We start from the raw sequence: 16596 nt of genomic DNA, 5'->3' as shown, positions 1-16596 counted from the left end.
GATATATGCTACAAAGTCAAGCCAGTGGTGTGGACTCTGGAGAGGTTGCACCACTCACCAAGAAGTGGTTCAGCTGGGAGTGGAAATGCAAAAGATGATGCGCTATAATTGGATTTACCACACTTTCTTACTGGGCCCGGTAGTGGTCTTGTGCTATTTTATTTTAAAGTCTGTCAGTTGTTGGTGGTGTATGGTCCTTACGGACTCATCTAACAGCTGGCTACTCATAGTGTTAGACTATCTATCCAGCTCTTCTCAGATTTTTAGGTTTTAGCTTGTTTTCAAAGTTACTGGGAAGAGACATTGTTTTTGTTTTAATAATATTTTTCTTCTCACATAATGATCAAGGAGAACTCTGAATATGTGTGTACTGCATAGCTTATCTTCCTGAATTGGTCTGTTGTGCTGGCTTGGGTTCCTGCATAAAACGTGAAAACTTAGACTAATCTAACTAACCAAACTAAGCTAATCTTGCATTGACCACCTACAGACTGCATACTGACATGACTCAAGAGTGGCGTCCTGGTCCCCTGCACCAGGTGGGAGGGCAGGGCATAAAGAAGGGAGAGGCAGGCCAGTGATAACACGTAGTGAACTAGAAAAGCACTCAGAGAGCGCAGACCTCCGCCTGCATTGTTCTTCCTAGGTTGTCATACATTTTAACCTAAACTATTCAGATCGCCACCACGTGGCCATACCATGCCATTACACCACTAAGATAAATACATAAATGCCTCCAGAATCCCGACGGAATTACGGATCACTCCCAAAATTTAATCGATTCTTCCATGGGTCATGTCCGACCTTCCCTGAAAATTCTATCGAAATCCATCCATCACTTTTTGAGTTATCTTGCTAACAGACAGACAGACAAACAAACAAACAAACAGACAAACAAACGCCGGTGTACCATGTTATCTTGTGATCAGTTCAGATTGTGATATTTGCATAAAATCACTGAATATTCAACAAGTCCCTCCCTACTTGTTAAAGGGATAATCCGGAGTGAAATGCACCTTAGATCAATTTTTCGGACTATTGGGAGTACATACGTTGAGTTGACACCAAAATCATGTCATTCGGATGTATTTTGAGAAAGTTCGCGCTCACCGTTTTTAGCCAAAACTCGTTAGCCTGGAAGTGACCGGGGCGTGTCCTTTCGCCGCTACAAAACGCTATTTTTATACCTCTTCTACTGTTCCAAACAACACTACACTTACGTGGTAGTGAGTAGAGGTTCCCTAAAGCCAAACCGAAGTATCCGCACGTCTTTATGTGGTCGGATAGAGAGTCCAGAATGAATTTAATCGAGTCCGTACCTTTCCGGAAATGTTAGTAAAGTGTTGTGAAAACGTTGCTAGCTGCAACAGCGACATTTCCGGAAAGGTACTGACTCGATTAAATTCATTCTGGACTCTCTATCCGACCACATAAAGACGTGGGGATACTTCGGTTTGGCTTTAGGGACCCTCTACTCACTACCACGTAAGTGTAGTGTTGTTTGGAACAGTAGAAGAGGTATAAAAATAGCGTTTTGTAGCGGCGAAATGACATGCCCGAGTCACCTCCAGGCTAACGAGTTTTGGCTAAAAACGGTGAGCTCGAACTTTCTCAAAATACATCCGAATGACATGATTTTGGTGTCAACTCAACGTATGTACTCCCAATAGTCCGAAAAATTGATCTAAAGTGCATTTCACTCCGGATTATCCCTTTAACAGCGCTCTGCTCTGCCTCCGCCCCTCGAGTGCTGGAGATTCACATTTTCAGGAAGCTGCAGTGAGCGAGATAATTGGGAATAAAGATCTTGCCAAAAACATGCCGACATCACCGATTCATGCAGGTGTGCTTAAGCATAAACCACACAAGATGCTCTAGAAAAAGGAATTGTTCAAGTAAAACAACAAGGTTTTGTTGGGTTTCGAACATGAGTCTCGCGTGGGCAAAATGGTCCATCAGCTGCGTCTTTACCACTGCACTACGGTAAACAGTGAGCAACTGTGAGCTAACGTAGCTTATTATACTGAAATCATGACGTCCACGTTAAGTGGGATGGCTCATGACATGAGCAAACACAGGAATGCAAGCCTTAAATAATACAGATTTATGTCATAGGCTACAGTAACGTTGTTCATTTTGAGGGACAGAAACACGTTATCTAGCCTAATGCAAAAAACATGAAGATCACTGGGCCTCGAACTGCTCATTAAAACGTCAAGATTTGTATATGTACGCCCTTACTCGATTGCGCCACAAATCTGCTGAAATGAAGTTAGGATATTTAATACATGGTGGTCTTCCCAATAAATGAATAGCTATATGTTATGTTGTGACAATGTTTGTCAGCCGATCAATATTTAAGTATAGCTTACGTTCATTAGCAATACATCTGAAGAATGTTTTGCAACAGGCTACGAGCAGCATAGCCTTTTAAAAATCTGTTCGAGATACGCATGTGACATTCTGTGAGATGATTCACAATTTAACAATGAAATGATCACATTTTTGCCTTACTTGTTCATTTTACCCCAAAAACAGAATAAAGTGGTAGGGATCATGCCTGTTTAGGCTAGTTGAAGCAAGATGAGCCTACTTTAGGCTATGTTTCGAGACTTGCATGCCCATGTTAAATTGTGATATCACCAGTTAACATAGGCGTATATTTCTCACAGTATGTTAACCTGTGTTAACTTTGACTAAAAGCCCAATAAATAGTTAAAAATCACCCTGCTATTCCAGCAATTCATAGTGTAGGGGTATAAGTCATCGTAGATAGGATATTTTTGTTCACGACATCCACGGTTCGAATCCAGCCATCGCCAGGTAGCTAGGCTACATTGTTTCATTTAATTTTTTGCTATTAGCATAGCATGTGTCGTATTTGTGTGATTAATGCTTAGACGAACATGTATTAGACATAAGCTGGTGATGTTTCAGCCATATGCTATCCATTATTTTCTCTCACTTGCAAGCATTTTGTGAAAATACAAACTCTAAGGGGCGGAGGCAGAGCAGAACGCGTTTAAGAAGTAGGCAGGGCCTTTTTGAATATTCACTGATGTTATGCAAATATCACCAGTTAACATGAAAACCAGTCAAACTAGAACACCGGTCCCCGATGAAAACATATACCTCCTTGGCAGAGGTAAATAAAAGATATACTGTTGGAAACCAAAAGGATGAATGACTGCTGAGACATTTTGAATGAGCCATAAAACTACTGACTAATACAAACTGTCTCTGTTTTGTATGCAAACTCCGTAGAGTGATGGACTTTGTTTCAGTGATTTTTTATTTTATAAAGGTTATTATTGTTCTGACAAATGGAGATGAGTTTATTTAGAACTGTGCTCTAATTTGCATTCAAATTCACAGCAGATAAAAAAAAGAAAAACTCAGCGGCATTTGTACTGATGTTTTCACTGAGTACTAATACCATAAGAGAGATAAATAAACAGATCCTAGTGAAACAGCATATGAGACAGCACGCAAAACATCCTGAATAAACTGAAAATAATATAGTTCTATCTAGCCCTGTAATTACTTTAATCCTATTCAGTCTTGCATGTCCATTTAATCAAGAAAAACCTTTCCTTTCCGTAAAAGACAGTTGAAGGTATTCTAATGCGATCTGGCACAGTCAACCATTCCCAGCTCTATGACAGCACATGAAGGTGTTGTTGCCTTTACATGTACCAAGTTGTAGGTTCTTCAGATAAATTATGATTACAACACATGGAAGATTAGATAAAATGATAAGATCAAATTATAAACCATAAATGGAGTCTGGATTAGTCATTGAAAAAACTGAAAGTGCATTAAGAAATGTTGCCTGGACTATTGGGAGCTGCTTAATGTTTACATTAATCTATTTACATGAGTTTTGATTCTCCACGTACATTCAGCCTCTAGTTCTCAAAATACTTTGGTAGACATCAGATTTTAAGAACCTTGGGTAACAGTCTCTAGCCATAAGACTATATATTAGCCTTTGTGCTGTATCAAATGAGTTCAGGTTGGGCTGGCAAATGTTCTTGGTTATGTTTGCCCTGGTGGTACAGTCAATGTTGATCTGCAAATACAAACGACGACATGGTCAGTTTAAAGTTGGCACCAACTGGAGATCATAACCATTTGGGGAGTGGATCATAGTATGGGAAAATGTCAGTACATACTCTGGACTAAGGAACTTCACAATATCTTTAGTCATCTCATTTCAACAGACTTGTCTGCTTAACAAAACATCTGATAACTAGCAGATTATGGTAAAAAGAAAGTACATTTCTCTCACCTGTTTGGGGGCCTCCACTTGCACAAACTCTGTGTATATTCTGTTTGCGGAGGTGATCATCTCTGGAGTGTTCTTGATCCTCTTGTACTCCTCGCAGGCCAGCCAGAACAGAATGTTCTCCTCACTGTACTCCGACCTCAGGAACTCCTGGAAAGCTGCCTGACCAACTACAGTAGGAACACCCCGAAATGACACTTCATTTTTGAGGAATTGTTCTTTTTTTTTGCAACCAGTTGTACTGTACATCCAAATGCCGTCATTCTGACATTTCCCTGGATTATTATTATTATTTATTTATTTATTTTTTCAATTTGTTAGCCTATTCCATCAAACACCTGGGTGATGAATATACTGGACATTCACTTGCCTTGTAAATTTGACATTTTAATCTAAATTTGCTTTAGCACAGATTGACACACCCTCTCAGGCTGCCCAGAGTCTTGTGGGCTACTGTCCACTATGTATGGCCATGTCTACCCTCTCCCACACCCCTTCCCTAACCTTTTCTCAAAATAAACAATATATATCTGTACTACCACTTCAGCAAGTCTGCACATCAAATATGTAACTTATATTATTGTACCACTGCACACACACCCAGTATGTTCTGTATGATGTAGTAGCCTTATTTAATCATTCAGCACTTTATTTCTACAAAAATGCAATGTCTTTGCACTTCTGGTAACTGGATTTTATATAAGTTTTGTACTTCTACTTGACGTACTTTAGCGTTGACGATACTGTTAAAATGAGTCCAGTATATTATTGATAAACAGTTATCAACACTAGAATAATAAAAACAACTGCATTGTGTGAAATGCTGTTGATTGATTTGTAACAATTCCAAACACAATGAAAAAAGTATTGAACACCTTTTGTTTAATCTGAGTTGATCAATGCACTGCAACAAATGTCTTACCTTTGCAGGTCAATAGTTTGTCTATTGATTCACTCCAAGCATCAGGATCCGCTAGTGGGTCTTTAGAAAAGCAACAAAATCTGCCCTTGAAAACAACATTGAGATCTTTCACTGATGTAGTGTGTGGGAAACATGATTTTTGCAGCACTACTACACAATACGACTTGAGACAGTTATTCCTTTTGTGTGAGATAAGCATGAGAGAGTCTGGCTCCCACTTAATTCATGCTTTGAAAAGCCTTGTCAAGCCAAATGCATCACAGAAGACTTTTTGATCCCAGCAGCAGGAACTGCTGAGCATGTTTACTTCATGCTCAGTATTTTGATAGGCACTTACTTGCAGTAGTGAACCAAAGTGAAGATCCATGCCTTTCAAAAGTACTTTCAGACAACTCCATAAAAAGAACTTTAAAATCCCCCTACTTCAAATACTCATATCTGTCTTTGATAGAGTTCCTTACGTGTGTAGAGATGAAAGTCAACCCCATATAGATAAACTAGAAGCAGAAAGACACTCACTTTATGGCCATGGCCTCCACTCTTGTCCGCCCTGTCCAGTGAGTGTAAACGTTTGACTGTGATTTGTATTGTGGTGGGTCTGCACATCTCTCTCCAATAATGGAACACATGAAAATCAGCATGCAAAGCATTGTTTTTGGAGTGCTGGCTAACATGTCTGCCCGATCTTCAGGGAGACCCAGTCTGAAACAGTGATTTAAATGGAGTTTGTGATTTCAGTTGGAGACCCTTGATATGTCAGTCAGACATTCCATTTATTGAGTTAAAAAGACTTACTGTAGATGAGAGATCAGGACAGTCAGATATTTGCACTGACTTTCTAATGTTGAAAATTTGTCCATGTAGGCTTTGAACTTGAGAGTTTATAAAATACATATGTCCATTTTATATTGCACCTGAGCCTGTGTTATCCAACATGTATGTGAATTCGAATGACTTGACATACCATGATCCATGCAACTATGATTTATGTGGTTATTTTATTATCCAAACTACTTAATGCTAACATTCTTCATGCTATTAATTTCTAAGAATACACACATTACGTACAGACAGTATAAATAATGTAAATGGTTTGCCTGTGTTTTATCTGTCAGTCATTTCAAAATATACTCTGAAGTAAAGCATATGTGGTATTGGATTTTCAGCCTTCGTGAATTTCATGAGTGGAAGCTTGCCTCTCAGTGCAAACTCACTGGGCTTTAAGCGCAGAGCAGTTGGATGGACTATCCATCTTTGCATTCATTCCCTTCAGGCAGGGGTCTCCCTTTTGGCAAAGATCAATCTCAATCAGATAATCTCACTCACATCCAATGCATTCAGGCGCAGAATAAGAAGCGAATGCAACTGAGTTCAGCATTGTATGCGTGTATACTGCGGGACTAAAATCAGAAAATATTGAGCGATATTGGCAGTGTTATTTTGGCCCACTCATCTGATTGTTATGGTCCTTTGGAGTTTGTTATGGAGTAATTTACATCAGTGATAACATCGCCTTTCTAGATTTTGTTTTGCATTTGCACTCCAATATCTGCTTGCAGTGCCTAGAAAAAGTATTCACCTCATTGGATATTTCCACTTTTACTGCTTTTATAAATGGAATCTTGATCAGTTTAATTGGGCCTTAAAAAAAAGTAAAAGCAGATTTCTACAAGGTAATGTTAATTAAACACATAGAATGTGAAACAAGTGATTGCATAAATATTGACACATGTATCAAGTTAGCATCAGATGCTTTTCTTTGGGCCACAATTAAAGCATGGGGTCTGCGTGGATAGGTCTCAAATTAGACTTGTGCATCTGGATACTGTCATTTTGCTCCATGTTTCTTTGCAAAATGGTCAAGCTCTGCGAGGTTGGAGGGGAGTCAAGTGTGAACAGCCCTTTTTAAATCCAGCCAGAGGTTGTCTATAGTTGAGGTCTGGGCTTTGACCCGGCCACTCCAGAACATTCACCCTGTTGTCTTTGAATTTCGGAGTAGTTTTTGCTGTGGGCTTCGGCTCATTGTCTTGCTGGAGAGTAAATCTTCTCCCAAGTCGTAGTTCTCTTGCAGACTGAATCAGATTGTCCTCCAGGATTTCCATATATTTTGCTGGATTCATTTTACTTTTACCTTTACAAGCCTAGCAGGGCTTGTTGTCTAGAAGTATCCCCAGTAAATGATGCTGCCACCGCCATGCTTCAAATTAGGGATGGTGCATTTGTGGTGATGCAGTGTTTGGTGTCCGCCAAAAGTAGCATCTAGTCTGATGAGCAAAAGGCTCAGACCAATATAGCTATTTCTATTTGACCTTGGAGTCTCCAACATGTCTCTGGACAAACTTTAGTCGAGATTCAGTAAGAGCTTTGCCACTCACCCATAGAGCTTTGACTGTTGAAGAACTTGTTGTTGTATGCAGTTTCTCCTATCTCAGCTGCTAAAGCTTTTAACTATTCTTCTTGAATGGTCTCTCAGTTTGTGGTGATGGCCTGCCCTAGGCAGATGTGCACATTTGCCATAGGCCTATACCTTACATTCCTTAATGATGGATTTCACTGAACTCCAGGGGATGTTCAGTGGCTCGAACATTCTTTGTATCCATCCCCTCACTTTGAGTTGTTTTGAGTGTCTTTTGTCGTCATGGTGGAATTATAGCCAGGATTGCTTATTGACCAGTGGCAGGACCTTCCAGACGCAGCTTTCTTGCTACTCTGTACACATTCACTGCACTCAGGTGATCTCCATTTCACTAGTTGTGAGAATATTAGCACCAACTGGCAGGACCGCTGTTGACATTACTTTGTAGAAATTTGGTTTCACTTTGACATTTGTAAATTATTATTTTTAAAGCAATATAAGGGTAAATATCACATTTTTATAGGCACTGTAATTTGCGTATGGTTATGGAGTGTGAATGGGTTTGACCATAGAATTTCATATTGACCTTTTGACAACCTCAAAGGGTTGCCAATAGAGTCAGTGTATAGCCATAGACAAAGGGCTAGTTTTTAAGAAAGGCTTTTTTTAGGGTTGCAGTGAAACCCATCACCACATTTGCCTTAGTTATATGCAGTGCTAATCACACCTCAGATGTGTTAAAGTGTATTTTATCTACATTTGAGTTGCTCTGTTGTTATCCCGTGCGCTTTAGAGAGATGTCCTGTGTGTGTGTGTGTGTGTGTGTGTGGAAGATGGTGTGTGATAGAGGGCTGCAAACAGGAAGAGGTGAGCCTGAGGCCACTGCACAGCACAACGTTTTGTTGATTAAGCAAGATCTGACATCATCAGTTAGCCTGACTGACTCTTTCTCTCCCGCCATCTTTGACAAGCAGAGGGATTCAACAGTGAGCATATCTGTATAATGGATGAACATGTGAACCAAGTGTTTCCTCTGCACAGATGCGGAGGTTTGAGACTCGCTTCGCCAGGGAGAATAGAATGAATATTTCATGTCGGGAAAAGTTGGTGTAAGCAATTCTCGACTGCTCTATCCCCCACATGCTTCATAACTGGCTGTTCAACGCAGTCAGAGACCATTACCACAGCATATGCTTCAGAATGAGATACACTGCACACAATCTCTCCACCTTAAACTGCAGGGCTGTCCACGGACAACAGTGAATTGTGTGCTGCAATAGCCGTCTTTAAAAATAGACACAATCACATTCATATGGAACTCTTGCATGATGCATTATACAGCACTTCAGAGAGATTTCAGCAAAAGTGCCTTTTGCAGCTGCCCACACTGACCTCGATGGACCCTATCCCATCCGGTAGTTGGGTATGTAAATTGAAACAGGCAATGGAAAATACCTAGGCTTGCCCAATTTGCATCTGAAATGATGGAGCGAGCCAGATCATTTGATTTCCAAAACAGATGGGCTTGGAGTTAGTATTGGGATCCCGTGTAATCAATGCAAACACTCCCTTTTTTCATTTCTCTGAGAAATTATGTAGATTATTTATTTGTTTAAGAGACTAGATGTGGTTAACTCTCGGATGTGGCCTTGCCATTACATGTGGTTTAGTTTGTGGTTTGTTGTCTTATTGTTGTGTACATCACCAGAATGGATGCTCATTGGGGGATTCATTCAATGTTATAGTGAAATGTTCAGGGAATTTGAATATCTAGGGGCTGAGTAAATACCTTGTTGTGTACATTCCTAGCTGAAAGAATTTTGAATCCTTATTGCGAGTTGTTTTGTCCAAACTGGTCGGTTGGTTCTGGTTAAGGCCCTTCTGAAAAATGGCTGACCTCTGGTATTTCCAGACTACTTGGTTCTGCAACTGCTTTTCCTGTCTTTACATATCTGTTTTCATTAGCTGCCATGGCAACAGCCTTTGTTGCTCTATTTTGACCAGTGGGGGGAGCTGTGCTTCTATCACAAGACTGAGGTCCAAACGGATGCCTCTAGCGCAGATGAACATGGACCCTGCCTTGCACAATGGCATGGGAGCCAGGAGCTTCAACAGTGGGTAGGGAATTATGAATATTTCACATCCAAACCTCAACAAATCCTCACGGAGGTTCACCTGCATGCCTCAGGTCGTGAAGAGCCTCTAGCGCGCGTTGTGTTTGGATCTCCTGACTGTAATTGTAATGATTCTTTGATTCGGGCTATTCCACCTCCCCAAAGGCTTTGTCTCTCGAGGGCTTCATCATTTCACATCTTTGCTGTTGAATTCTCACACGCATTTTTTGACATCTGAGAACTCTTCAGATTTCTTTTTTTCAAGGATCTGCCTCATGTTGCGAGAGAGAAAGAAAAAAGCCAAAACGAGATGCTGTATGCGCAGCTCAATATAGTGTCGAAATCGGCTCCATGTTTCAGAAGGAACCACTGATTTCTGGCACAAAGTTGTTAAAGTAAGTTAGAGAAGGCCCAAATCTTACGATGTGTACAGATGAGTATAGCTGTCTGATCCTGAATGCATGCAAATGTGCACAAATGATGACAAAATCAATCTCTATGATGTTGGCAGAAGTCATTTATATGTGTGCGCTGGGAAGTTTGCAGGAGTAACACAGCTCAGCCATAAAATATGGATTTGTGCTGCGCTTTAACTCCTGTCGGAGTAGGAAAAATAATCACTGGCGATGATAGATTTATCATTCCGCTGTGAGCTAATTCCATCTTTGTTATTCAGCCTGTGATGCCACACCATTTTAAATGAGGGGGAAAAGGGGCATTGCAATACCCTCTATGAGCATGCATAATTGATATGCACTACAAATCTCATCCAGCAAGGTATGATAAAATGTCATCAGGTAAGAACATGATAGACTCCAGCACCCAGCAAGTCACACCTCTTGGTGTGCCAAGAGAAATAAGAAGAATATTCCTTTACCTTTTCTCCCTACACAGGAGGACAAGCAGTAACAGAATATATGTCTCAGTGCTTGTTCATAGCAATGTTTATTTCTTATTTAACTGTAGCAAAATCATCTATATACACACTTTACAAGTACAATAATAGATTAAGATAGCAAAAAAATACATTAAATAACCTACTTTATCAAACTAGACACATTATTAATAGTTGATTAATGTATCATGTTAGTATTTAGGTACATAGGACTGGAAAAGTCTTTATTTATATGGACATACTCAACACACTATCTAAGAGACATGTTGAATCACTATAGCCATGACTCTGACCCAGATGTTGGGTCACCTCGATCATTGAAAACAAAGGACCGGGACCGCCTCCTTGTCATAGCACCTGGGGCTTTTCTCCTGGTCAGGCTCAGGTAGATCTCTGATTTGAGGAATCGTGGGTAGCAGTCTTTCTTCATGAGGGCATAGATTTTGCCCTGTGCCGAGTCGAAACAGGTGGGGGTGGGCTGGGCGATGCTTTTCTGGATGGCAACTCGGGTTGAGTGGTCAATGTTAATCTGAATGGCAAACAGGTGATTGTCAGTGAGGAGGAGACCACCCACACATTGCTTTTATAACCTCAGGTCTCTCTCTACTTCCCCTGACTGCCTGACTTCTTCTCTGTCCTCTCTGATCAACTAAAACTCAGACGTCTCTCTCCATCTCCCCCCATCACACTTCACTCCTCTCCTCTCTCGGCTGTACGTTTCATCACAGTGCTGGCGTTATAATCTCTTCCATTCAACACGTGTGCCGGGTGCACAGCCAGAGAGACAGGAGTCCTCTCAAGCTGAGCCGTGTGGCGTGGGTGAGTGAGAGTGAGGCGAGCAAACACAGCTGTCACATTCTGACAGGAAAACCACACGCCTCACTAACGGTCATCTGCCCCACCGCTCGTGGGCCCTGCTGCCATGAGAAAAGTAGCGTGCATCAAAGCGTTGCTTTCAATGAGTGTCAAATTCAGCTTTAATTTTTTTGTCATACTTCTCATGCAATTTGCCTACTTTTATCTGTGAGTCAGCAGATACCTATTTCAAAGGTAAAATGCCTTCACAACTACCTCTGAAGTTCTAACACTTACATGTGGCAGTGCCCAGTGACCTCAAAGTAATGGCAGGGAAAGCAGACACTGTGTGTGGTGTGTCCTGGATCTTGCTGCCTGGCTGTTGTTAGCCTATTATGGTAATGTAGAGAGCTAGCGTTAAAAGGTGGCTATAAGGAGTGCCTTTTACCTCCTTTGGAGAGTCATTGTCTATGAACACAACGTAGATCTGCTTGGCTTTGGTGAGCAGTTTGGTCTTTGATTCAGTTGTCTTGTAGTCCTCACAGGCGAGCCAGAACTCAATGTTCTCCTCACTGAACTCTGTGCGAAGGAACTGGGTGAAAGTATTAACACCATCTGGAGAGAGACAACAGGACAATCCAATACATTCAAATGAATTTGTTCAAGTTAGTGATTGGTATACAGTATACTTACTTGATGCTTTAAATATTATATAGATTTGCATAATAATCATGAATATGATTCATAATTTGAAGGTTGTGTGTGTGTGTGTGTGTGTGTGTGTGTGTGTGTGAGAGAGAGAGAGAGAGAGAGAGAGAGAGAGAGAGAGAGAGAGAGACTGTGTGAAAGTGTGAAAATGATGCAGACCCTAGAAACCACTGCTACGATTTTGCAACATAAACAGTGTGGCCAATACCATACTGACCATACAGTGCCAACTATAATTAAACATAAGCTTGCTGAGGGACAGTTTTAAACCCGGACCCAGAGATTTTGAAAGTGCACTGAAAAGCCTTACCTGAATCATTTAGCAGATCTTCAAAAGAATCACTCCATTTCAATGCAGTGTCTGTTGATATGCTGAGAAGACACACGCATTTGATTATTTTCATTAAAATGCATGAGAAAGCATATTCTCACTCATGCAGAGCACAAAATGCACATTAAATATTTGTGAATGTTAATGCCTTTGTCTTCAAATCTATCTACCAATATTAGGCCAATTTCTGCAAAATTGAGATTCACTGAATCAGTTGAAGACCACTCATAATATTGTGTGCACAAGGCTTATCCATCACAAACACCTCTTGACGCCATGTTAATGGAATGACAGTGAGCCACTGTTGTTTTTGATACATGTCCCACAGATCACCCACATGATGAGCAGCAGCATCATAAGCATGGTGCTAGCAATGCTCGGGCTGGAGCTTTAGTCCCATCAGAGCAGACATATTGATGACTATATGCATGGATGGATTTGCGTGGTGGCCAGGTGTGTAAGCAGCTGTAAATGAAGTGGTCCGACTGAATGGGGATGTGCCTTGAGAGCACCTCCCCTGGCTCTGTCCCAATCCTGATCGACTTTGAATTATTGTCAGGCCTCCTCTTGTGTCAGCCACTGGGCATGCTGTCACGAGGACCATGCACTGCCCAAATGAGTCCATTTGATTCATAGTCAACCCAGTTTGATAGTTATTGCACCGAGACAATTGAAATGGGCTCAAGGCACTTTGCAGGGGTTAGAGCTGAAACGGCCCTAAGGACCAAGTTTGCCCCCCTTAAAGACCGAGCAGAACTTCAGCTCTTAAGGGGGGCAAAGAGAAAGATGGAGGTATGGGCAGGCAGAAGTAAGATCATGCAAAGCACAGACAGACAACAATACTGACTGAATCTGCAGTATTGTGTGTAGTGTATAGTCTTATAATGTGTTATTTGCCAGGCATGTTTATCAAGTCTGTGACTCTAGTGGATGACGAGCAGTAGATGCAGGGACTAAGATGCGCAGGATGGCTTCATGCCACTCATCAGGCGTTCTGGAGATCTTTTTCTTGGGTTGAGATGTTGATATGATGTGCCATGGGCAAAGCCATGGACTCCCTCACAATCAGCTAAGCTATGAGTTCCCTTGTTTGTCCTGTTCTTCTGAGGTCTCTCCTCCGCTTAATCTCAGTGTAACAAGTGGCTGCAAACTTCAGTCAGACACGTGAGATTGAGGCCTCACCTGTTAACCTTTGAGGTTGCCTTCTTCTCTGGGCTGACATTTTCATGAGAACCGGATTTGGAGAGTAGTAGACTGAATCTGCTTTTCCGATCTTTCTCTTTTTGTCTGTGAAGGGGGGAAAGTGATACTTTAGTTACAAGTTTGCTTTTGAATGAAAATGTGGTGAGTAAAATAAGGATAGTATTGCACTTTTCCCAGAACAACCTCTACCATTTGGAAAGAAAGGACAGGGATGTGAAGTTGTCTGTAAAGGCCTCTGTTTCCTCCTCAGTGTGCTTGTTAGAGTCAAGGCATATGATCAAGGCTAGACAAAGGGAACTTTGAGAAAAGCAGAAGTCTGCTATTTTTGCCTACTTGTGTTTTTTTTAAAACTGACTTGCCATTTACATAAGTACTGCCAATAAGTCAAAATTGGGAGGATTATAGCTTGAGAATATTTTTCCGGGTTTAATACTTTTAATTTGTATCCATGGGCTTATCTGTGGGCTTAATTTTTGACGACATCAACAGTTTCACACAGGCACTGTGTCTTTCATCATACTGTACAGTCTTTCGTACGTTCGCCTCAGCATTTTCAACATTCACGCCTGTACTACATCAAACAATGAGAAGACCACTTTTCTCTTAAAACTGCGTACCCTTATACTGCTTATCAACTATCAGGTACAGACTCATGAACACAAACATCTCCAGTAAGATAAGCTTAGCTCTAGAAAGGGAATTGTTCGTATCGCTCATGCAAAATGATTTATAAATCTTACTTGATCTTCACCAAAACACTTTATGCATTTTTGTGTTTTGTTTTTTAGAAAATACAAAGTTTTGTACAATATTTTGTGCAATATACAATAATGCAAACATTTACATTTCTACTTTCACCGCTCTAACTAGCTTACATCATTGAGCAATCCAAAATTAAGGAAGTTGCAGTGTCTTCATTTGACACGTTGAGTGAATTCTGTAAATCTTTATGAATTGAAATATAGTCAACAACATGTGAAAACAAATCATGTCTGGCAGAGCATACAGTACATATAGCATTTTAGTCAGGGTTGGCGTCAAAAACGTACCTTAAATTGCTGTCCCTCAACAGAGCATTGTCATCTCCTGGGTCGAACATGTTGAAATATGCTTCCTCCTCGGGGGCTGAAAAGTTGAAGTGAGGAAATAGAAAAAGCAAGGTCTCCATGCTCTTCCCCTTAGTCTGTCAGTCAAGAAGTTAAACCCTCAGAAAGGTGCACAGCTACTTAAACACTTCAGTAAAGGGAGTAGTCTTGGTTTTAAAGTTTGTAAACAGTACATTTCCTCTACCTCTCTCTAAGCTTCCGGCGGTGGGAAATTACCTTGTGCTTACCGAACACTCTGCGCTCGACAGAATTTCCAGCGTACCAGCTGAGCTTGCCGCCCTAAAAGCTGATACAGGGTGCTTTCTTATTTACCTGCAGGATAGACTGCCCTAAACCACCCTGAGCTGAATGGTGATGAGGACCAGATATAATGCTCTCTTTTAGTGCACTGCCACAGACACTAAAAATGCTGAAAGATATCCGCACATGTTATACATTATGCCATCTAAATGTTGATGTTCATCTATATGTTCATCTATATTTTCAAAGTCACTGTGCAGTTTGTGTAATGCAGTTGCAAGAATGCTTGGGCACAGTATTTCAAACAAGCGCCGAATTTCTCGGACCATCTAGCCACCAGCTAGGCACAGCGGAGACAGTGAAGTCAAATGAAATGAATAGAGGGCTATGTCCAGGGAGACCTGACGTGACTGTTTCCACGGTATCAGGGCTCTAATGGTGATGGACAGACACACTGTGACACAGCAAATGACAACAGGGAATTGGAGCAATCTGGGGCCGACAGAGACAAATGTGATATCTTTGTCTAAACAACAACTGCGACAGTGGCAGAATCCATGAGAGGAGATGTGTCTGCCGTAACAATGGAGGATTCTCTGTGGTCTCACTGTGTGCCCACAGATATCTGGTGGAAGTTGTGTTTAAGAAAAAAAAAACAATACATTGGATCATCTTCTGTTTTTCTAAAATTGTAATGAATGAATGATTCCTCAAGACTTGCTCATTTGTGTAATTTTGCGATAATAAAACAACCGACTGGAAATCTGCTTCAGCTAAAATTAAATATCCCCAATAACTTTGCATGTGATTTACTTCAGTATACATTCAGGACGGTTCTGCATTTGGTTGAATGACATGTTTCATAGAAGGACATGTTTCATGGAAACATTTTTAGACCACTATGTCTCAAGATAATCATCAACATGTGGATGTTGGGAAACGGAAACATCCACCCTGGTGAAGAGAGCCATATCTGTCTCTGGGAGCATTATTTGTCTACAGTAGAAGCTATTTCTTTGAATCCTGCGAGTCTTTGACCTGGTTATTTTGTCATGTTTGGGTTACATTGTTCTGAGCCAACAAGCAGTTGTTCTTACTGTTATCAGGATTGATCCGTTTTAAATTGCAGTTTATCATGACAATCATCCAAAAACGATTGTGCTTTTTTGAAAACTCAAAATAATGTCTGTTATATATATACCGTATTGGTGTGCAGAGTATATGGCCATACTTTTCACACAATATCCCCTGACATGTTCACTACTGACTTTGCAACATAACCTGAGAAGAATGTCAAATAGACATCTTCTGGCATGGTTTTGCCAAAGGGATTAAAACCTCAGCTGCATGCCAGCAGAACGATAAAAAGTGCAAACAGTGTTGTTTATGTATGTCTACAGTCCAGAGAACGCACAGTATTGTCTTGAAACAGATCGTATTCTCACATAACACATGCAGGATTCAGTTATATGCCTATTACAGGGCCCATTATATTGAAATTCAAAATGTAGTGCCACATTACCTCCTCAGAGGTTTAAGGCCTCTTTTACTCATTTTGATTTTTATTGCAAACATCCTCCTTTAAAGCTGGATTTCCACACTGCGCATTCCCAAAATGTCAGTAGAGACCTAGACCCA

General features: G+C 40.8%; 2 protein-coding genes across 2 annotated transcripts; both read right to left on the bottom strand.

Annotated features, from left to right (window-relative positions):
* Positions 1-3373: 3373 nt before the first annotated feature.
* Positions 3374-5764, bottom strand: rgs1 (regulator of G protein signaling 1). The gene is made up of 4 exons (XM_062518300.1): positions 5730-5764; positions 5211-5290; positions 4292-4458; positions 3374-4072 (listed from the first exon to the last, which is right to left on the bottom strand). Exons 1-4 carry the CDS (start codon positions 5738-5740, stop codon positions 3902-3904), a joined length of 429 nt encoding a protein of 142 aa, XP_062374284.1. The 5' UTR covers positions 5741-5764; the 3' UTR covers positions 3374-3901.
* Positions 5765-10608: 4844 nt separating this feature from the next.
* Positions 10609-14915, bottom strand: rgs18 (regulator of G protein signaling 18). The gene is made up of 5 exons (XM_062518258.1): positions 14662-14915; positions 13592-13696; positions 12389-12450; positions 11819-11985; positions 10609-11104 (listed from the first exon to the last, which is right to left on the bottom strand). The coding sequence occupies exons 1-5, from the start codon at positions 14778-14780 to the stop codon at positions 10850-10852; spliced, it is 708 nt and encodes a 235-aa protein (XP_062374242.1). The 5' UTR covers positions 14781-14915; the 3' UTR covers positions 10609-10849.
* Between the last annotated feature and the right edge of the window lie 1681 nt (positions 14916-16596).

Source organism: Sardina pilchardus, chromosome 2 (genome assembly GCF_963854185.1).
Source record: "Sardina pilchardus chromosome 2, fSarPil1.1, whole genome shotgun sequence".
Taxonomy (NCBI): domain Eukaryota; kingdom Metazoa; phylum Chordata; class Actinopteri; order Clupeiformes; family Clupeidae; genus Sardina; species Sardina pilchardus.
This window is presented reverse-complemented; position numbering and strand designations above follow the sequence as displayed.